This window comes from Gorilla gorilla, chromosome 16 (assembly GCF_029281585.2).
Source record: "Gorilla gorilla gorilla isolate KB3781 chromosome 16, NHGRI_mGorGor1-v2.1_pri, whole genome shotgun sequence".
In the NCBI taxonomy this organism is placed as follows: Eukaryota; Metazoa; Chordata; class Mammalia; order Primates; family Hominidae; genus Gorilla; species Gorilla gorilla.
The window spans coordinates 40794118-40817456 of NC_073240.2; the positions used below are offsets into that span (position 1 = coordinate 40794118).

At 52.3% G+C, this 23339-nt stretch overlaps 1 protein-coding gene across 1 annotated transcript; it reads right to left on the minus strand.

Annotated features, from left to right (window-relative positions):
* Positions 1–1959: 1959 nt before the first annotated feature.
* On the minus strand, positions 1960–22909 carry BMF (Bcl2 modifying factor). The gene is given in 6 exon segments (XM_004055962.4): positions 1960–5961; positions 18229–18389; positions 19843–20139; positions 22269–22355; positions 22358–22396; positions 22783–22909. Coding segments are annotated over 6 exon segments (813 nt in total). The 3' UTR covers positions 1960–5859.
* Between the last annotated feature and the right edge of the window lie 430 nt (positions 22910–23339).

Here is a 23339-nt window from a genome sequence, read left to right on the forward strand (position 1 = left end):
TAGAGACGGGGGTTTCACTATGTTGGCCAGGCTGGTCTTGAACTCCTGACCTCGTGATCCACCTGCCTTAGCCTCCCAAAGTGCTGGGATTACAGGCATGAGCCACTGCGCCCGGCCATTTTTGTTTTAAACTGCTAAATGTAGGGGTAATTTGTTTTGCAGAATACAAGTACAGAATACTAATACAAAGGAGATATCTGGAGAGGCAGGCTAAGGATCCGGTAGGGCAAGTTTTCCAGTGGGGGCGATGGGATTGAGTCTGCCATTTAGGAAGTTTCCCTAGCAGCACAGAAGACCATGCTGTGGAAGGGGCAAGGCTGATGAGAGAACAGTTAAGATGCTCCACAGTTGTTCAGGCAAAAGGACTTACATTAAGACGGTGCAGCAGAGACAGAAGGAAGATAGGCTGCAAGAGACATTTCCAAGTAAGAATGGCCAGAGCTTATTGACCAACTGCCCACAAATAATAATATCATTAATATTAATAGCTAACATAAATTGAAAACTTAATATGTACCAAGCATTCTTCTAAGCACCTTACACATATTTACACATTTAATTCTCACAATAACCTTATGGGTAGGTACTACTATCTCATTTTATAGGTGAGGAAACTGAGGCACAGAAAGATTATGTGGCCTCCCAATGCCACATAGCTGGTGAGCGGCAGTCTGGGTTCAAACTTGGACAGCTGTGCCTTTAATGTCTCTGTTCTTCCTCTGGAGGGATCAGAGAGAGAGAAAGGAGGGAACAAGGGGAACGAAGGTGAGCGCTCAGATTTCTAGCCTGGGCAACGGAGTGCAGCCTTACCCAAGGTAGGCCTCGATGACGTGAAAGACATCACTATCACCAGTCACCTACTAATCCCCTGTGAACCTCATAGGAACTGCTTAATGGACTCAACTACAACCCAGCAAGTGAAATGTAGAATAACATCCGGACATGGCACCAGGCCCCACTTATACCACGCTCCAGTAAAAATAAACCTCCCTGTCCAAATATAGAGTGGTTGGAAGTGCCATACTTTACAGAAGAAGAGGCAGTTATTTGGCATTAAAAATAGATAAGTTTTGGCTTACTTGAAGACCTGGGCATGAGCAGTGCGATTCCCAAATGGAAACAGATGGATGGGGTGAGCCCCCCCTCAAGACTGACTCAGCTATTTAAAGAGACCAAATAGAAAATTATATCCCCTTTCTGGGCCTCAGTTTACTCACCCATAAGACAGAGAGGTTGGACAAAAGATCCAATGTCACGCCAAGCTCCAACCCTCTATGAGGGTTGGAACTGGAGGCCAAGGCTAGATCTGAGAGCTGACAACCTCCTAAATCAAGGACAGCCCAACAGATGCAGGGTGGGTTGGCCCCTCAGTTCATAACTTACTGCTGATAGGATCAGGAGTAGTTTTTCCCAAGGATTTTCAGAACTCTGTCAAGAGCTTTAAATCACCGCTTTGAATCAGACACATTGTTAATCCACAAAGAAATGCAAGCCAGGAAGTCCCCCTACAACTAGCTTGCCTCCTGAGGGGCTACCCTGATAGAAAGGAGGGGTGGGGTAGTGTGTGCGGGAGGGGCTGCCAGGGTCCTTTCCATCACTGGGTCCCAGCGGCAGACAGGCCCTTTTGACACATTCCCTTTAATCCTGCAAGGCAGGCACAGTCGTATTTCACACGTGGAAGAACTGAAGGCTCAGAGAGGTGACATAACTTGCCCAAGATCATTCAGCTGGAGGAGGAGGGAACCGGGTCCAAAGCCTGCATCTTTCCCCCTCACAGGGCCTCTGCTGTGCTGCCTATCGCAGAATCACTGTTCTCAACTCCAAGAGGGGAAAGGAAATCACGGCGAAAGCTGAGCGCCTTCAGGTCACTCAAGCTGGCAGCTGAGAAAGCTAGAAGGCTTTAATTTCCTAACTGATCTCCTTGCATTTTTACCACACCTTGAAAAATAAAAGACCAGATTTGCTTTAAATGATTTTATTAAAAATTGTACCAATTGATGGGGGGAAAGATATACACACATACACACATATGCATGTGAAGAACATAAACACATAAAGCCAAAGGCTCTGTACAGTTTTTTTAAAAATGGGGCCCCTTTCTTCTTCCTCTCTCCCAGAGGCAGAGTGCCCAGACCCCAGGGCAGCTACCCTGGGGATGAACAAAATGCTACATTCTCACTGGGTCTCCTCGATAGCCCCTGTGGATCCAGGGATGGGGTAGAAGGCTAGCAATGCTCCCAGAGCAGGGAGGGGCACTGGCCACCTGCACAGAGAGAGGGGGCAGTGGGGCTCTGAGCACCTTTAGCCGGGAGGCTGGCTGGGCACCTATGAGCTCAGCTTTTTCCGCTATCCCCTCAAGACTCAAAAGTCCCCACCAGCCCTCAGGCTGCCTAAGGGTGACAGGTGAGCCCCTTCCTGCTAGGGTGTCTGGCCAGGATGGCCTGCTTCCAAGAGTCCTCACCTTCACACACAGAGCTGTTTCCAGCCCAGGCCAGCACTGATTTGCAGAAGGCCTGCAGAGCCATGGTGACCAAAGTCTTCCCGCTTCTGCCACGTCCCTTCTGCCTACCCCACCTCCCCATCAAGTCCCTCAAAAAGAAGTGCTCACTGGGGTAGCATGCTCCTTGCTGTCCAGGACAGTCACCGTGGCTCCACAGCACTCTTCCTGGGAGGCCCTGGCTGAACTGTCCCGAACAACCCCCAGGCAGGGGCCACCTGCCGATGGGGCTGGGCTGCCAGGAGCAGTAAGACAGGTCAGCTGGGCCCCTCTGGGTCCTTGAAACAAGCCTGCCACATAGCTTTGGACACAGACCTACTCCCCTGGGGGCTGAGGGAGGTCACTGGGAGGTGATCTTTTTCCACCTCGGATTGAGCAAGAGAAGGCTGCCAGGGAGCAGCTCTCCAGTGGCCCAGACTTTGAAACAGGCCAGGCAGAGGCCAGGCTGAGTCCTCCACCCTCATTGCAGGAGTCCAGCGTCTGGCCTGGGGACTTCCCTCACCAGATCTGTTGACCAACTTCTAGAAACCCCTGCTTTGGGGTTGTGAATTAGAAGGGCTGTTTTGACCCTGAATATCAGGCTTCCCTTCCTCCCAGGCATTTCTTTCCCGAGGAGGAAGGTTTCCAGTCCCTCTCCCAACCCCCACCCTCAGCAAGCCACAAAGCCTCCACCGTCTTCAGCTGGTTACAGGTCAGGATCCAGGTCAGACTCTCCCTCCCTCTAAATCTGATTCTCCACCCCTCGCTAGAGACAGCCAGGCTCCTGGGGGTGGGGGATGGAGTCTGAGGGGGTGGAGGTGGGGGGAGGGGCAGGTCTCCTGAGGCTAGACTTGAGGAATGTTTAGGCCAACTCACCAGGCAGAGGAGGAAGGGGCCAGTTTAGATCACTAAGCCAATTAAAAACAACCAGCCAGAAAGAACCTTTCTCCTTCCTGACAGCTACTCTGCCAGCTACCTCCTGGGATTTGTTGGTGGGGAAGAAGGGAGAGGGAAACGTGAGGGGTGTAAATTTTGCCCTGGCTCACTTAAGACAGTGAGTGAGCTCCTGGCTTTGCATAAGATGGAGACAGTGCAGTCAGACCACCTTCCACCTGCCCCAGGCTTGATGTTGAGGTGGGTTTGTCAAAGTCTGGGCTCAGTTCTCAGGTCACAGGGCACCCAGCCTGGGCCTGGCAAGGTCTCTGAAGCTGATGGCCTTGCCTCAGCACCAAGATCTAAATCATTTTCTCTCTCACTGAACTCAGGTGGAGAGTCTGCCAAAAGGGGTGAATAGTGGCTGCTGTAAATAATCCCGGTTTTTTGGTGTGTGCCACTGAAGCATACGGCAGCAGGCTGCCTGTCACCACCTTGATCCAGAGAGGGGAGAACAACGTATGTCCCATACACATCATAAAATGGTATGGAGACCCACAGGGAAGGCTGAATTTCACAATGGGCAGTGTGTCCCAGAGCCAGTCTTCAAGCTGGTCCCCGGCTCCTTCTCTGCATAGCAGGAACCCGTCTTCTTAGCAGACAAATCATGGTACACACCCTGAGAATAGAATTCTGACCAAGAAGAGGTAATATCCAGAATATCTGAGCAGAACAAAACAAAGGCTTACATGCACAGTTTGAGGCCCTTCTCCTCCAGGGTGCTGTGAGCCCATATGGCACCTTTGCAAATTAGGAAAGGCACCCCTTCTTCTTGGGAGAAGTAGCCCCACACCAGGGCACACAGCTTAGTGAGCAGAACACAAGCTGAATTCCAGCCTCCATTAGCTCTCTCTGCAGGTGCCCTTGTGCAGTGAACAACCTGCACAACTGTACATCCAGAAGATCAATGTCTCCTTCAATAGTACTGAAGACCTCCTCTCCTCAGAACTGGAAGACTTGGGCTTGTTCAGATTTGTGAGTCTACTCTGGACTCCTCCTATTTCCTTGGGTAGCCCTGAGGTCTTCTTTGTCCAGGGAAGCCGTCTTTTCTTTGGGCCTTACTTCACTGTTAGCACCAATGTTGTCTTTTCTCACATATGCAGAAGTTATAATTTAGTTTCTAGCATCTGGTTAACAGATTCCCTGTGCCTGCTATCGGAGCTGCCACACTGGCTGCTTTAGATCCTCTCCATAAGTGCCGCAGCAGGGAGAGAAGGGAAGACGTGCACAGGCAGCTGTGATCCTGCTGGGTTCCAGAGCATGCCCTTCTGGCCTAGCTGGAAGCTGGAGGAAGATAGGAAATGTGTACCCAGCTTTGACGGTTTCCCACTCTAATCGTTATCTGTCACTTAGCTGGCAAAGCCACTGTCCTGGCTTCTTCTGTATCCCACTAGGTATGAAAAAGGATTGGGGATAAGGGGGAAGAGGTATGTTGTTTCCAAGGAAACCAAGGGGTCTGGGGTCCTCTAGGGCTGACTCTCATGGTAGGGTGGCCACCATATTTTCCAGCCCCACTGCAAACTTGCCCCCGATGTCCCTCAGTGCCGATGTTGGGGGTGGAATGCGGTCTGTCGGTGGGGTCTTTTGAAAGAAGAGCTGACAAAGGCACAGGCTGCCAGCAGCAACATGCTGACTGGCTATTCGGCTCATCCGTGGCTGACACCCAGCTGATCCCAGGCCACCAGTGGTGGCAGTGGCTCTGTACCTCAGGACCAATCCTGGGGCCTCCAAGTGGGACCAAGTCAGTTTTGAGGCCTAGCCAGAAGTTTGGTTCATTTTGCAACATGTTTGAGGGGTCCTTAGAGAAACCCAACCCTCCCTGAGGTCTGCTGGAGGTGGCAGGAGCTGGCCAGGAATCCTTGAGCCCATGGGGCAGGTACTGGCTGAGAAGTAAGAACCCAGTCAGATGTGGAGCTGGCCGGCCAGCCTAGTGAAGCTGCTATCCTCAAGTGGAAAGCCCCTGGCCGAAGCCCTGCTGGGTTAAAGCAATGTGACCATCAGGATCACGGCCCCCATCCACAGTGGAAGGCTCATAGGTTTGGTGGAACTGGGAGTCTAATCCACTCTCGATTTCTTAACTGAGTTCCTCTGGAAAAACCACAGTCCACTTCCCAGAGAACATCACTAATGGATCATCTTCGACAACTGGTAGATTCCTCAGTCGAAGAATCTACTTCTCAGAGCCCTTGGGAATTCTCACCATCACAGACACATCAGCCTCTCCTTCAACAGTGTTTGACAAAGGCCCCCATTCCAGGTCAAGGGCCTGACAGAGAAAGAAGGTCCCGCTTGAGTATGTTGTATGTACACTCAGAGAGAAATTAAAAAAAATTAAAACACAAAATAACAACAAAAAAACAATTTCACAAGACACAGTGTCAGTCCTGCCCGATGTCCTTCCTGTTCCAGACGGTGTTCCTGGTGCCCCATGTGAAGAGGGCAGCCCAGCCTCACCTAGGGCCTGCCCCGTTCCTGTTCTCTTCTCCATTCAAAGCAAGGTTGTGCAGGAAGAGGAGGATCTGCCACCACACACGATTTTGGTTCTGCTGGTGCTGAAGGGAGAAAAAAAAAAAGACCAACATAACTCCCAAACACAATCTTAGACGACTCCCTCTCATTTCCAATAAAAGTTCAGATCTCCAAGTCTCACGGCTGGCACTTTAATCCTATCAGTACAGCTCACAGCGGGGAGGAGGGGGAGGTGAAAGAGACACTGCCATGTGGAGGAGAGAGTTGAGTTCTCCAAAAACAATTGCAGTTTTAACATTAAAAAGAAAAGACTAGGCTCTATATGCACTATGCACAAGAGGATTAAGCTTTTTCCCCTGCTTGCAGGATTTTCCAGAGTTTAGCCAAGTGCTGCTTTTAATCAGATTGGCTCCCGAGCCCCTCAAACCTCAGCTGCATGAACAACAAACTGGCTTCAGAAAGAGAAGAAGTGCCCCCCTCTCTCCCCCGACTCCAAAGTAACACAGAGAACAAGGGGAAAGGGGGGGCCTCCATCTGCAAGTGATTTGACACTGTGAAGGTCAAAGGGTTAATCTTCAATTTAAACCACACTGCTGAGGCAGCAAAAATCTGATTTCATCCAGTGCAAACACGCACACACACAGACTCTCACACACACACACACACACCCTTGTGCGCCCGCCCGCTCTCCCTCTCCAGCATCTCCAGCTCGGTGCTGCCCTTTTTATAGATGCTCTTGACAGTAAGCCATAAATAATCCCTCTTGGAGCGCTCTCCTACTGACTGGAGCCAATTAAACATTAAGCAAGAACATACTTGAAAACAAAACAAAAACAAAGAATATATACTATGCTCTGGAGGTTATCCCAGGTCCTACTGTCAGGCTGGGAAGCTAGGGGCAAAGTTCAGGGGTCAGTGGCTCACCAGATTGAGGCTGGTGCCCTGCCCACACAGGTACCATTTCCCAGGAGAGGCCTGGGGGGTGGAAACTGGGGGGTGCTGGAAGAGGCGGTCTTTGTTCTCTCTTTGTCTGCCAGGGCAGGAGGACTGGGCGGGGGCCTCTCCACAGGGTTCTCAGTGGACAGGGGAATAAAAACCTAGTGTGCAGAAAGGAGCCAGCACGGGCTGGACTTGGATTACTTCAGTGGCCCCGTCAGCAAGCAAGTTTACATGAGGTGTCCGAGCCCTCTCTTAAACTGTCTTTAACCACAGCACCAGCCCCCACCAGGCAACTACTCCTGGTCAGATGGGAAGAGGAGAGAGGAAGCCAGCGGCACAGCTGGAAAGGGGGCCCAGGTTGCCTGGACTCCCAGAGCTTCCAGGTTCTGTCCAGCCCTGGCCTCCCTGACCTTTCCCAGGGCCGCCATGCAGGTTGCTGGCTTCCCCTTCACGCTGCCCTAGGCCACAAAAAGAGAGGCATCCAGGCAGCTGGCCTCAGGGCCTGACAACCCAGGTGAACACGGAACGCCCCCGTCCATCATGGCAACAGCATTCCTCCTTCCCCCATGAAAGAGCCTGGAAAACAACCCGGCAAGCTGGAGGCGCAGCTCCTGCTCCGAGGGGAAGGGAAATCGGGCGTGCCACAGAAGAGGCCTGGCAGACAGAGGGTGGGGAGATGGATGGCTTCCTCGTGTTTTGTAAACAAAGATGAGTAAAAAGAGGAAACACACCCGGCTTAACAAAATCTGGTTAGAGTAAAACAGCGTGAAAATGGACTCAGCTGCAAACCCGAAGCCTCCGGCCTGCAGCAGCTGGGCCAAAGACCCCCTCTCCTCCCCTCCCCAGCTGCTGCCCGAGACAGGTGCAGAGGTCATGTGGCCGAACAAGAGGAGAATCCAGGAGCAGACTCATCCCTGGAGAGGCCAGTCTGCTGGAATTCCAGTTCTCCCGAGGTGCTTGTCTGAGAAGACCGGTGGCAAGAACAATCATCACCTCATAATAGTAACGTGGGGTAGGGTGGCAGTCGGGGGTGGGGAGGTGCCAGGCTCTGTTCTGTGTGTTCTGCATCCTTGCTTCTCAAAGGGTGGTCCATGGACTAGCAGCCTCAGCATCATCAGAGAGCTGCCTGGAAATGCAGACCCAGCATCAGAAGATTCCCCAGGTGATTTTGAGGCACGTTATCATGCCCATTACTTCGCGACCACATAGCTAGTTTAAGTGGCAGGGACTGGACTGAACCTAGACCATCTGGCCCTAGAGCTATGTCCCTTCCCATGATCTCTGTGCTCAGAGCGCCACTACCTTTCTTTATACCAAAGCAGACCCTCTAGCCTCCCCTTTACTAAACCATCTCAAAACAGCTCAATGGCCAAGGAAAGCAGATGAGAATTCTATGATTTGGGGCTGAGGCAATTCCCATCTCTGTATGCCTCAGTTTCTCCCAAACTCCACTAATGGAGGCCACCTACTCCCTGGGCAACTTGAGATCTCTGAAGATGAGGCACAGACTCCCATCATCTGGGAGCACTGGGGGACTCAGAAGCAGCTGTGGGCCAGAGAGCGCTTTCAGACAGGAAGGCTGAGGTCTTGCAGGGGACCCAGGCAGGCCTAGGTGCAGGAGGCAGGGTACATGGGCCGGCCCTTGGGAAGGATCTAGTTTCCATGCCTCTGCGTGTGACAGTCCTTGAGGCTCATGAATTGGTAAGGAAGGCTCTATGGTGCGTGGATCCCCAGGGACCAGGAATCAGAGGACCTGGCTTTCGGGTTGGATCTCCCATCAACCTGCTCATGAGTTCTCTCTTGGCTTATAAGGAAAATGCAGGTATTGTACTAGATCAATGGTTTCTAAACCCAACTGTGTCACTAAGCCAGCTGAGGTGCTATTGTAAGTATAGAGTCTCCAGGCCTCTCCCAGACCCACTGGGTCAGAATTTCAAGGAAGGGTCCCAGGAATCTGTATACTGAACAAGCTCCCTGGGTGACATTTTAGAGATCAGAAATCATTTATTGTATATTTTAATCATAAAAGCAATACATGTTAATTGTAGAAATATTGGAAAAGACAAGACATTACAGAGGAGGAAATAAAGTCACTCATGATCCTCCAGGCTAGAAGAAAACACTTCATGTGTTGGTGTTTTCTTCAGTCCCTTTCGATCTCTTCCCACCAAAGTAATGTCTTATCCCACTGGCCAAGCCAGAGGTCAATCCTGCCCAGGTGGTTCTGTGGCAGCCAGGCCACAGCCTTTTGGAAACCACAAAGGTGCTCTCCAACCCTAAGGAGTTTGTCATCCACGACCACCTTCAGGATTACAACTCAGAGCTCCAACAACTGAATTCTGTCAGCTGAGTGTAGGGCCTGGGAACCACCCATGGGCCCATGAGCCCTCTCTGGCTACAAGCAGATACCACACAGGCTCCCTTTGGCCTTCTCCTGCCTCAGGGCAGCCCTCACAAGACCCTTTTCCATGAGGAAACCAAGAGAATCAAAGAATGCCCTGATTACAAAATACAACAATAAATAAAATCTTTCCTAAAAGTTTAACAAAAGGGCCTGACTAGAAAGGAAAGAAAAAAGACTTGAAGGGAGGCCAGTGGGAGAAACAGTGAGGAGGAAGGAAGTTGGCCTTCACCGAACAGGATGAAGAACACAAAGACACCAAAACACCAGAGAACGTGGGATCTTCCACAAGAGGGTGTGGAGGAGAAGGGGAAGAGAGGGGAACCAGGAATGAGTGTACTTGGCCTCTGACCCTCAGGCACCTGGAACAGCACCCGGCACAGCACCCAGCGCACAATCTGAGATCAACAAGGGCAGATCCCCAGAACCAGGCCTGCCCTCCTAGACTCAGCTAGGGAACCCCTCACAGAATGGGAGTTCCCAGAATGCACAGTCAGGGCGACCCAAGGGTGGGGGCTGGGATACAGAGGAGGGGAAGCTCACCCTAGAGCCCTCGGACTCACATGGTTTAGAAGGCAGGGCCAAGGCATGGAGGGAATGAACAGAAGTGAATGCCCCCAGGGAAGGTGCCCTAACATGGTGGATCACGGTGTTCTCTTCAATGAAGAGAGCACAAGCAGGCGTCAGAGCCCTGTGTGGCTTCTTTGGCCCAGCCTCATTTTCTTGCCACGGTCAGGGGATGAAGGCAGTCAGCTGACAAATGTTTCAATCCCTACTGTGTGCAATACCCTATGCCTGAATGCACAGCTGCTCCTCCTGTGTAATGGGGAACATGGAAGGCATACAGTAGGCACTCAACGAGGGCATGCTGGACCGACTGCAGAGGAGTCAGCCCTGAAAGATAACCCACTTGTCTGAGGCCAGGAACAACTGATGTCTGGCCAGGTCTAAAGATGTACTTTATGTGATAGTATCAGCCTCTCACCTGGGGAGAGGCCCAACTAGTAAAAGGCCTCCTTTTTTTTTTTTTTTTTCCTCTAAAGAGCTGGCTGTGGTGTCTGACAAGGTTGGATTACATAAATCAAACTCTGTTTCATCCCACACAGCCTCTGCCCTAAGCACAAAGCGTGTTCCCTACGCTCCCTGGATAAGAATCTCCCTCTGCCTCTCCCCCTTTCAGATCCAATTCATACCCTCTGGGGGCTTTGTGTGTCACCAGTGTTCCAGATGCTCCAGCTAGAGCTAATTCACCCCAAAGTATCAGAGGAAGAAGCAAAGCGAAGCCGTGTGCAGCTCTAAAAGAACCTAACTCACAAAATGCAAATTTACCAAACAGAGAGCAACTTATAATATCTCAGATATAGAACAGAGCACTTTCCTTTCTTCTCATGTGATCCTCACAATAGGAAGAGCAGGTATTATCAACCCATTTTAGAGCGACGGAAACAATGGCTCAGAAAAGTCACCCCAAGTTAGTTGGGAGGGGTGTTATTTGAGGCCCTGACTTCTGACTCCAAAGCTATGTTCCTTCACTAAAATTTTACAGTGTGTTTATTCACATTATGAAAACAGCATTACCTTTTCAAAGCAAATCACCACTGATCTGCTCCCCTAGTATGTTTAAAGACATTGTTTCCAGATCATTAACTATTTAGTAAGGACGCTGTGGACCAGAAAAAAATAACCCTTTCAGAAGCAGAGCTAACTGAAGATCAAACAGAAATAAAGCTAAAACTGGTCTGAAATTATAACTTCAGACTGTGATCTGAAACCACACTCAATCTCTTCAAAATGCAGAACTGTGTATACTCTAGGGGAAGGTGCACAGTCCACGATGTGAAGTTTTCCTCCCTCTTCCCTTTTCCCTGTCATTCTCTAAACCTACTCGGGCCAAGGCTGAAAGAAAGAGCCTTGCAGTTAAGAACAGGAACATTGAGATAAGAGAGACTTTTGGAAAATTCCACTCGAAGGAAGTTAGGAAGATGTTTTCTGTTGAAATAAGGACATTTTAATGAAGCACCCAACTGAGCTATCAAGCACCCAACTGAGCTACCAAGCACCCAACTGAGCTACCAAGCACCTAACTGAGCTATCAAACACCTGAGCTACCAAGCACCCAACTGAGCTACCAAGCACCTAACTGAGCTACCAAGCACCCAACTGAGCTACCAAGCACCCAACTGAGCTAAGAGTTATATGGATACAAAGATGATTAAAATATTATAAACTTGGTCCTCAATTGTTTTACAATATAACGGGGAGAAGAGCAAGAGCACCGAGCTAAGTATCACATGAGGAAGAGCGGGTTGGGGCAGCAAATGTGTGCTCCCTTGTACCCTTGTTTTCCGGAATGTGATTGCTGGGCAGCAGGTATGGGGCGATTGGACCATGGTTCCAGAATCCATCAAATCTGTATGATGCCTAGCTCAGCAAATTACAGTGTGACTTGGACATGTTACCTCACTTCTCTGAGCCTCAGTTTCCTATAACACAGTGGCAATGGAGTCTAAAAGTATAAGGTTGCTGTGGTGATTATGTAAGAAAAATATACATAAAGCACTGGGCCTGGGGGCTGCAAGGAGCAGGCTCCTCCTTCCCTGGGGAGCACAAGGAAAACCTGGGACTCACTGGCTTTGCAGAGCACTTCTCTCAATATGCTCTGCAACAGGGCCTGCCTGGGGAGCACCATCTTCCCGGCAGACTCATGAAGTCCCTGGGAGATCCCTGACTTTCTGCTTTGAGACTGCCCACAGCAGCCACAGGCCATGAGGCTCAGGATTCTAGGCTGCCAGGGTAAGCCAAGGATTCTGAAACCCAGAGGGCAACCCCTTGGACCCAGTGGGCCCACTGCCTCAGACTACTTCTGACCCAGAGGCCCGAGGAACGAGCAACGTGGCAAAACGGAAAAGGAAAAAAAAGACTCCTTGCCAAGAGCTTCCTCAGCCCAGCCAGCAGTGTTAACAGGACATTGAAGCCACCATGGCCACGCCCATTGCTTCTCTAAGGAAAAAAGAGCAGTCCGAAGCCAGCCAGCTCTCAGTGGAAGATGGCAAGGCTTCCTCTAACACAACTGGAAGACACTGGCTCCAGCCACTGGGGGTTGAGGGGTACAGTTCGGGGACAGAGCTGTGCTGCACCATCCATGTCCCCAGACCCTTGTTTTGCACCTCCACAGCCTGGAGGGAGGAACTACTGAGACCCTTACTCAGTTTCCTTCAAGCTGAGAACAGCTCCATCAAACTACTGGGCAACTTCTTCAGAGCTCAGAAGGGCACAATGGTGTGTGCCCTGGTTAAAGAAGGGAGAGGGAGGGGGTTCGGGGGACAAGCCTGTTGTGTGTATTATGCTATGCAAAATAACCCCAGGTTCTGACACTCAACTTGGGGTCTTTTCAGCTGACTGTTCATGTCCTGTCCAGGACCAGGTCAAGGCAAACCAGGCAAGGAGGAAGGTTGGAACCCTCCCCTTCACGCACGGACTGATTGTGTGCTCTGGTCATGGAACATGACCTCTTGGCTGCCAGACATGGATCAAAAGGCAAACCAGTCATTTTTCCTTAACCTTCTTTCTTTGTGTCTCCCTTAGTCCCCTCCTCCCATCACCCACTTTCCAAAAAAAAAGCCAATTTCCATCCCATGGCGGGCCTTGGTGGGGAGGGAAAGAACTCTCCGGAACTACAAGGCCCTTCTCCTGGAAGAGAGAGCAGTCAGGTGCAGAGTGTGTGGGGAACTCAGCCTCTAGTCTGCCACGCTGATGACTCAGAAGCTAAATATAGCGAGCGATATAAACAGAGCCAGCCACAGAGCAAACACAGGGCCCCCAGCCCCGGCGCTGGCTCTCACGCACTCTGGCTCTCCACAGTCCCTCCCCCAGCCTCATTCTTCCCCTGGCACTGTCCTAGGTGGGCCTCCCACTCCTGGGACAGAGGCTGGCTTCCTAGGGACCCATCTCACTCTACAGCAAACCTCTGGGGCCCCTGCCCGGGGCTGTCCCATCTAGACCCTGCGCAACCTAGTTAGCCAGCTTAAGTTCCAGAAAACCACTCACTAATAACTAGAGAATCCCAAAGTGTCAGGAAGCAATCAGGGGCTCCCTGAACAAAGGATCCAGTCTGCTAGGCAGAGAAGCTGCTAGTTAATAAACCATGCAAACACCAACTCGGGTACAACTTCCAAAAGAGCTCCCCAAATTACAAAGCCAGGTCCAAGCAAAATCCTAAAGTCATCTTTTAACATATTTCTAAAAGTACTCAACTGTCCCTGACTTAATAGTTATTTGTATCACAACTCCTAAAGGCCCTTCACATCAACTAGGCAAGGTAAGTATTAGAAACCAAGACTAAGCCGGGTGCAGTGGCTCACACCTGTAATCCCAGCACTTTGGGAGGCCGAGATGGGCGGATCGCCTGAGGTCGCGAGTTCAAGACATGCCTGACCAACATGGAGAAACCCCGTCTCTACTAAAAATACAAAAATTAGCCAGGCATGGTGGTGCATGCCTGTAATTCCAGCTACTCAGGAGGCTGAGGCAGGACAATCACTTGAACCCGGAGGCAGAGGTTGCAGTGAGCCGAGATCGTGCCACTGTACTCCAGCTTGGCAAGAAGAACGAAACTCTGTCTCACCAAAAAAAAAAAAAGGCTTGGAGAGATTAAATGATTTGCCCACGAACACACAACTTATAAGTGGCAGAGCTGGGATTTTAACAGATCTGCCTACAAGTCTAGGATCCTTTCTGTGATATTACAGCTAAAGATGGTTTCAACTGAGTGGCTGAAAGTTTTCTCAGATTTCATTTGCCAAAAAGTCTAATTACTATTCAGAGATTTCCAAACCCGGCTTTTCTGAATGGAGCCACTCCTGGTCCAAGTGAAAAAGCCATTTCCAACATGAAGAATTCCAACCCTCCTGTAGCTTTACTCACTCGACTGTTTACAGTAACTACTGTTTCTGAGGATTCTTGGCTTCTTAACATTGCCCAGAAATACCCCCAAATGTCATGATGGGCCACTGGGACAGAAGACTCTCCCAAGGGGAGGGGATACCACTTCCTGCCCCTCCTTAGGCTCATGCTGAAGGAGGCCATGGCACAAGGACGGGAAAGCTGGGGCTCAGACCTTCTGGCCAGGGCAGCCCAGGGGCTCAGGGAGGAAGTACATCTACACCATGCTCTTCCATGCAGAAGCTGGACACAGAAGCACCACAGCACCACCCTCAAGATAAGTCATTATCAGCAGACCATCAGGGGTCCCTGCCACAGTTTGTCAGCTCACAGAGGAGCAAACGGGAACCTTCACTCCTGCCCCGGCCAAGGGAAGGTGGGATGTGTGGTGAGGTTCTGAAAGGTTTTTACCTCTACTCACTCTGCCTCCAACTCTCTTGCTGCTTTGGAGACACAAAGAGCTGAGGCAGAGCACCCTGCTAACTCTGATCTTCTGCCTCCGGTTTTTTGCCTGTGGATCTGGAAGAGTCACCCTGAACTGGTAACTCGGGTGAGCAGGCTAGTCCTCCACCTAGCAAGGCTCTTGGGAAATGTGCTGAAAGTGCAGATGGCCCACGTAAAATGACACCCAGGGAAACTTGGAACCTGTTGCATCTGGAGCCAGGTCGATACACTCAATTGGGATTTCATGGCATCAGCACGCCCCCTCCCTGTGCTCCATACCTCCAAGGGAGAAGGTGGTTCTGGCGCAAAAAAACGAGTAACTCAGGTCTGTAACCAGGGACAAAAAGGGGGAGTGCACACTCTCCATAGGACTATGGACCAGTGGCCACTGCCTAGCCCCAGGACACTATCCCAGATGCAGGGGAAAGGTGACGGTCAGGCCTCCTCAAGTCCCATCTGCCTCTAGGGTTGCTTTTCTTGGCTCTCTAAATCTAGCCCGCAATGATGGGGAATGACTATCATTCCCTGAAGAGAAATCGATAAGGCCAAGGTCCACAGATGATCAGTCTGGACACTAATTCCTCTGGACCAGGCAGGTGGAGGGAAGTTCAGGGGAGGCAGCTCTGCTCAGGGAGTCCCCTGCCAGGTAGAGTGGTAAATGAATTGTGAACCAACAAGAACAAACGTCGGGGGTGATCAGGATCATAAACACAAAGAAGGAAACAGGCATTAAAGAACATCTACTGTGTGTCCCAAACTCTCATAGGTATTTTCTCACTTAATTATCACAGTAAAATTCTGTGGTATTAGCACTAATTCACAGAAGAGGAAATAGGCTCAGTGAAGTCAAGTGACTTCCCGAAAACTAGTAGGTGGCAGAGCTGGTATTCAAACCTGGGCTTTCTGACTCTGAACCCAAAGCCTAGAAACTAAATCCTAAATAACCTCCTTCCCACTGCCTCAGTTTCTCTGCCTGCAAAAATGAGGGAAGGGAATAGGGAAAGAAGATAAAGGATAAGAATGGAGGACTGACAACAGTACTTTCTAGATATGAAATCTTAGACTGTAGTTTATGTAAGAATCAAGCTTAGAAAATGACTCACTTCTCAAAACCAGCTGCTGAAACGTTCCAGGAGTACCAGTGTTCCACCTGCCTGAAGCCATCACCTTAGCCCTTCCTGCAGGATGAGTTCCTGGTGAAGGTCTATAAGTAGGGTCAGTGGGGAGGAGGGGGTTAAAAGCAAGAAGATTCTGGGGAGAACTGTTTAAGGAGAAGACAAAACCCTGGCTCTTTGTACTGGAAAATTTGGGAAAACCAGCTGTTTGAGCTAGAAAAGGCTCACTGGTCAGCCTCCTACCCTTGTAAGTAAGAAGACGTAGGTAGATGGCAGGAGGGTAGGGGTACAGGAAACCTGGGAGCCAGTGTGGAGTAAGGTGCAAGGCAGAGGAGACTCTCATGCCTTGCACCTCCACTTTCCTTCTCCCCAGCTTGGGTGGCTCTGGCTAAAAGCACAACACCTTGTCTAAAACTAACCTGTGCATGCAAAGAGGCAGCTCTGAACTGGGAGAAGTGATGCCAACCAGCAAAAAGCAGGGCAAGGCGGGCGCAGTGGCTCACGCCTGTACTCCCAGCACTTTGGGAGGCCGAGGCAGGTGGATCATCTGAGGTCAGGAGTTCGAGACCAGCCTGGCTGACATGGCGAAACCCCGTCTCCACTAAAAGTACAAAAATTAGCCAGGTGTGGTGGTGCGTGCCTATAATCCCAGTTACTCGGGAGGCTGAGGCAGGAGAATCGCTTGAACTGCGGGGGCAGAGGTTGCAGTGAGCCGAGATCATGCCACTGCACTCCAGCCTGGGCGAAAGAGCCAAAAAAAAAAAAAAAGCAGGGCCAGACCTTGGGGTAAGGGCCTCCTCCTCCTCCTGTTCAGAACCAAGTTAGGAGGGCCCCCAGGACTGTATCCTAGTCCTGTGCCAGGGAGGGCTCCCAGCCTATTCCCAAGCCTATAGAGGCTCACCAGTGGATGGGGGAATATTCTGGGGAATAACTGGTGAAAGAGATCAGATTATTGCAAATGAAGCAAGCTGCCTTCCACAGAGCCCTGATGAGTCTAAAAGAGCCACAGCCACTGTGTCCTCCCATCCTCTCCAGTACCAGGACTGGAAGCTGTGAGCTGGGCTCAGCCGTAGGCCTGTACAACCACGGTGGAGTGAATGGGCAGGAAGGGGCCAAGAAACTGAAAACAAGAATCAGAGTGAGTCCACACATGGACTGAAGGGGAAACTCGAAGCCAAGTTTCCACCAAATAATCAAAGGAGAGAATAAGAACTGGAGCTTAAGTCTATTATCTAAGCATAGGGCCACCCTCCCTTCCTGATCACTAAGGGACTGGGAGGACTTACCAGGCCCAGACCTGGCCCCAAACTGTCCTTAGAACTCCTTGGCAGAGGGCACTAACCATATGTAACCCGCAATGTCCTGTTCTTAGGAAAGCCAAGGTCAATTCCTCTTCCCCTGGCACTGGTAATGGTTTGACCCTTAAGTCAACCTACTATTACCAATAGCTCTCCTCCGACCACCTGAAGCTACCCTTCTAACCTCGCAGTCTGCCCAGTCATGGTCAAGCTATTTATTCCCTTGATTTCCTCACAGTCAGACACACAAACACACATTCAGAGCCAGCTGGGCTGAGGACACAGTCCCAGAAGTACAGAATGTGTTCGCTTCCAGGTGGCATGCCTGTGCTTCAGCTGTGGCTGTACCAGCACGGATGCAGCCTCAGGCTCCTCTCCCAGCCTTGGCAGCCATCCAGAAAGCCAGCCCGAAGAGGAAGGGTTAAGTGCCTGGGGGCCCAGCCCAGACAGTGGCTGCTGGAACAGGGAAGGCAGCCTCCAGTCCATGGCACAGAGGGCTCCTCCAGCACGAGCCTGCCAGCCGCCGCCTTTGTTGATGGACTCTGCCACATGCTCGGCTGACACGCGATGCCCCGCCCTGGCGGGGCTGGTGCCAGGCTGCCGGCCAAGCGCCCGGCTGTGCGCCTGGCTGGCCGCCGGTCTGGGGAGCCTCTCCGAGGTACACTCTCTGGAGTCCCAGACCCTGGTTCCCAGACAGAGACAGTGAGGAGCGGCCTCCCCAGCTGGAAAGTGTCAGGTTTCAACCGGTTCCACCACTTTCCCCAACTCAGGCCCCATCCCTTGGCCTGGTTACCCGTTTCCCACTGTACCTTAGCCAGGCACCCCCCAACTGCCCAGTTTCATTGCAGCACCCTGAAAATCTTCCTCTTAGGTCTGTGAGGGGCAACCCCTCAGCCACGGCCATAAGAAGAGATAGGTTGTCAAGCAGAGTTGCAGAAAGCCATCCTATTCCCAGGCTGTAGCCTCTCCCGAGAGGGCTCTTATGGAACATGAATTGAGAGTGGGCAGTTAACCAATGTGGAGCTCAGAGATGAGGGCAAGATGCCTAGCCAGTTAGGCCCCTCCTGCCCATGGGAACCGCCATAACCAAAACTCTGGGACAATATCCTTGAGGTCTGGCAGAGACAGAGTTGCTGACAAGAGGAGAGAGGCAGGCCCTGGCCCCCAAGCCCCAGCAGACTCAACCCTCCTCCCCTAAACCCCCGTGCCTACTTGCTGCACATGAAGCCGGTGGAACTGGTCTGCAATGCACTGAAGCTTTCGGGCAATCTGTACCTCTGCTCGATGTTGCCACTGCCCTTCGGGGGGCTGCTCCCCAATGGGCAAGACTGCTGGGAAACTGGCAGGGAGAGGAAGCCGATAGCCAGCATTGCCTGCAAAGATAGAGGATCCACATCTCAGCATTCTCCACAACTGCTCCAGCCTCCCTACGCCTGCCTGACCTGGCCGAGATTGGAGGCTGAGGGTAAATCCTCATATGAGAAAGGATAGGAGCCAGCCTGCCTCTATCGGAGCACTCTGCCAAGCTTGGAGAGCCTGATGCCCAAGTGCATAAAAGTTGCAGAACAGAAAGAGTGGCCCCAGCCTTCTCTTCGCTTCTCCATTCACTGACAGTGCCATGACAAAGGGCAGGTGGTAACGTGTGCAGGCGAACATGCCAGCCTTCCGTCCTTATTTATCAAGCTACCCTTAACCACAGTTGGTTATTCACGTAGTAGCAGGTTGAAGCTCTTCTCTGGAAAAGCACTGGACGTAGCTCTCCAGTTTCTGGGTTGAGCAAAGTAAGAGGCAGAGCAAGAAAAAATCAAAAAGTGTCTTCACTTTTTTAGTGCAGTAGAGTAAGGCTGGTCTCCCGAAGCTCCTGGGCAGCAGCACAAAAAGAGGGAGAGAAAACTGAGACGCACAGAGCTGCCAAGTTGCTCTCTGGAGACAGCCCCAGGCAAGACCTCTAGACCAGCGCTCCACACTTACCCAGTGCACGCGTTAGAACCACCGCTAGGGGCGCCAGTCCGCCGGGCTCCTCGCTCCTTTCCCTCTACCCCGCCTGCCCGCCTTATCCAACTTCTCAGACTCCCGCCAGAACTGCTTTGCCAGAACTGCCCAAAGGGGCAGTTCCCTCTGGGAGTAACTGCAGTGTCTCCTCAATCTGCTCGTCAGACACAGTAAGCCAGCCTCCTAGCCTTTACCCTCCCTCCATAAGCTGCAGTGCTAATAGAAGAAAACAGACTGTCTAACCCTGCCCTTTTGCCAGAGGAGGGCATATTTCTCATAAAACAAACTATTTAAGCCCACAAATGAAGGGGTCTTGTCTTAACCTTGGAAGCATCCCCTCTGCTGGCATTGGGCCCAGGCAGGCCCAACCTCTTTCTCCAGTTCCCCTTTCACGCACAGAAAGTCCCATGTGGCAACTGGGGGCCACCTTCTGCCTTTGGGAACCCTCCCTCCCAGAACCGGCTGGGTTTTTCCCTTCATTGTCAACAGCCAGTCACAGATCCCCCAGACTTCTCCAGGGCAACAGGAGCCACTTTATAGTAGGCAAGTCACTGCTAGGACACTAAAGGCCAGGCCACTCAAGGGGCACAAGATGTAAAAGGAGATACCATGGACCCAAGGATCCCTCCAGGAGGGGACAATTTGCCCTTTGGGGGGTCTGAGGCACAGGTGAGGAGCAATGACAAGCCGAGAGGCAGCAGGTGGAAGTCAAGGAATCAACAGCCCCACTGATCACTTTGGGGAAGGAAACAGCAAAGGGCAGGTTTGGGGAGGGAAAGTCCCCTCTTTTCCCCCAGTCTCTATGGGAGGAGTCTTGAGGCTGAGAGCACTCACCATAAAAGAGTCGCTGGGGTTCCTCAGTCACCCCACAAGGCAGCATGACACCTTGGCTGGGGGAGGCTGGGCTGAGGGTCTGGGTAGCTTTGTCTTCCTGGCTGGTGGGTCGAAGGCCAGGGCCACAGCAGTGGGTGAGAGGGAAGAGCTGAAGTCGGCTGAGGGGGCAGTCCAGTAGGCTCTGGGCAAACAGGTCAGCAGAGAGCAAGCTCCCGGGTTGGGTCACCGGCTCCCCATCCTCTGGTTGGAACACATCATCCTCCAGCTCCTCCACACACTGAGATGGCTCCATCTCTCCTGTGAGGGGGCAACGCAGGCATCTGGGCTGCTGCCCCACCAGGGCCATACCTGGAAGGACTCCCCTTCCCTTCTTCCTACCATACTCCCCCTTCTTATTTGATCTGGCCGGGCCACATACTGATGACATACAACCCTGGTAATAAAGCACTGCTAAGGGTGACATTCACTCCCCAAATGTGGACTGCCTGAATGTTCAGGGGCTCTCCACACCTCTTCCCTGGGCCCGCCTGGAACCACCCTTTTTCTTGATCACATTTTCTGACCTAGGCCGGTCACAAAGTTTGACTCTGAGGGTTGTGAGCAATAGCAGGAGTAGAATCAGCAGCTATATGCATGCAGGGTACCTGGGAAAATATAAACAAGACTAGCCTCTGTAAGTTGCTGTCAAGGGTGCTGTGACTGGCTATACATACAGTGCTCACAACACACACACACACACATACACATACAGAGTCATTGTCCCAAGGAAACTCTTATCTCAGTCTGAGCTGAGCTCCAGGCTCAGCAGCAAAAACAAAAGCCAGCAATCCTAGGACAGCCAGGTTCCCTCCAAACCTCTAAGCCCCGCCCTGCTGCCCATCTACTCTAATCTCCACCCCTTGCTTGCACAACACAACAAACAGGCTCTGCAGTGTGGTAAGAATATGTCCTGGGAGAGGGGATAAAGACCCAAGCTAGTCATTGCAGCTGCCGTCTCGGCTCTCTTTGAGCAGAGTTGAGCTGTCTGCCCACCAAAGTTTGGCCTAGAGGGTAAGTCCAGCCTCTCCCAACTAAGTCTCCTCACTAGTCTCCACGACTTCAAATCCCTGATTCCACAGCCTCCCGCTCCTGCCAGCTCTGAACCTGAGACTGGTACAACTGGTCTTACAGAAGGAAGTGAAATTCAGCCCTCTCCCTGTGACCTCACTCACTGCCTATACTGCTCAGGTTATTGATATGAGTTTCTTGGTGATAAAGAAGTTCCTCTTGCTCCACCTGATGGCTCTTGAAAAGTCTGAGCTTGGAGCTACTCAGCATCTTAAGCTTCCAACCCAGCTCCCTACACATACCAGGAACTGCTTAGGGCCCCTGCAGCAGCCAGAAGCAGTAACCACCTGAACAGCTAAGGATAAAAAGAGATGAATTTCATTCTTGTCAGACTCAATTAGAGATTCCTGGGGTTTCTGTCTCCCAGTCTCTTGCCTTTGAAGAACAAGCCAAATGGTCTATGGATTGGTGAAGTAGCTAAAAGAATCTCAGTTCAATTCAGAATCCTGCCTTTGCCAAACGCAAGCTCTCTGTGAGGTGCTTGCTTGGGCCCTGCCTTCGTCCCATCCCATCCCTGTCCCTGAGCTGTCTATGGTCCTGTCTGTGCCCTCTTCCCTGGAGAATGAGGAGATGCCTGCTAGGATGGCAAGCAGCCACGTGGTGTTCTTTGGACAGTGTTTCCCAAGTGTGCGTGTGTGTGTGTGTGTGTGTGTGTGTATGGGGAGGGGGGTGGGGGGGTGCACTCCAGCTTATTAACAACAGGAAACAAAATTTCCTGATGAAAGGACCAAGTGCTGTCCCGCCAGTCACCTGGCAGGGGCTCCCCTCCAGCTCTCCAACCTCCTCTTCTCAGGCTGGCAATCTCGACCTAAGAAGGGGCCCTCAAAGCCAATCACCAGCACGAGTCATTGTCTTGGTTTTTCCTTTGAAGCCTATCACCTTCCCCTCCCCCTCCCAGCAAAGCCCCAAAGTTCAACCTTTGCCTGGACTGGACAGTGGGGGAGGTGCAGCCAGAAGGTGTGGCTCTGCAAGCCCCAGGGACCCCTCTCACGCTCCACAAACTGTAGGTGGCTTGCCTGTAGGTGGGCGCCTCTGGAGGGGTGCTGGCCAAGGTCAAGGGTAAACTAAGAGAGGGTGAAGTTTTTCTCCTGAGCTTAAGAGGTGATGTCCAGAGTGGTGGGAGGAGGGCACTTCCTGAGAACAGGGCCAGGGAATGCTTTATTCCTAGCAAAGGAACTCAAGCCCCGCTGCAGCCATCCCAACCCCTAAGGGCTGGAAGAGGGATGCTGAACTTAGACTCCTCCTCCTCTTAGGAGAAGGCAGTAGTCAGACACCCAGATCCTCGACAGTGACTAGGAACACACACACACACCCCAGACCTGGGTGACTCCAGGAGAGAGTCTCGGCCTCCGAGTCGTGATGCCAGGGCTCCCCGCCAGGGTCCAGCGTGACGAGCACTCGGGGGTTTGACGCCCAGACTCGATTGGGAAGGAGGGAAACAGCCCAGCTGTTAAGGAGAGGAGCCTTCAGACTCCGCAGAGAGGCAGGATGCCCCACAACTCCTGTCCTATCCCAAAGTCAGACCCAGAGGCTGGGCCGTTCTCGGGCGCCCAGGTCTGCTCAGCAGTGCACCCCAGGTTCCCCTGCCTACCTGGACCCAACTCCTTCGAGTCCCAAATGCTACCCCTAAGTTCCCTCTTGGAGCAGCGCACCCAACTGTGGGTTCTGCACCCCGTTCCCTCACCCCAGCGCCCCAGTTCTTCATGGTCACCCCAGACGTCCGCAGCCCAAACCCTTCCCGGGCCCCCGTGCGCAGCGCGACTCCGCTCCCCACTTCCCCAAGGAGCTGCGATCCAACTCCGCCCGGCCCCCGGCGGCCACCCGGGCGCTCACCGGGCTGCGGCAGGAGGCGGGAGGCGCAGGCAGTGGCGGCGGCGGCGGCGGCGGGCACAGGCCGGGGCGGGAGGAGGCCACTCCGCACGGTGCGGTATTGTTTCCAAAATACGCCCGCTCTGGGCATCCCGCAAACAGCTGATGAGGCCCCGCCCCCCTGCGCGTCACGCCGAGGACTGGCCAATGGCGAGTGAAGCGCCAAGTCCCGGGCTGGGCCGCTGCCAGGGACGGTCACGAATGTACGAACCTTCCCATGGAAACATTGCAAGGGGCCGAGCAAAATTCCGACCGTCGCCAGAAGCGCAGTCGGAGCGCCGTCGCCAGCGCGGATTCTGTCCCTAACACAGGCTCTGGAAGCGCCAGAGAGTCCCTGAATCCCCTGTATTAGGTGTGGGAGAGGGGGCGCCAAAGTAACTTTTGTCTTCTTTTTCACGGCAACGGGCAGAATAATTGCTGCGCGTCCAGAAAGGGAGGGGGGAAGGAGGCAGGGAGTTTTTTGATGAGGCTGGTGCGTCCAGTGGGTGCAGGGTGCAGGGTGCGGGTCCCTATGGGATCCC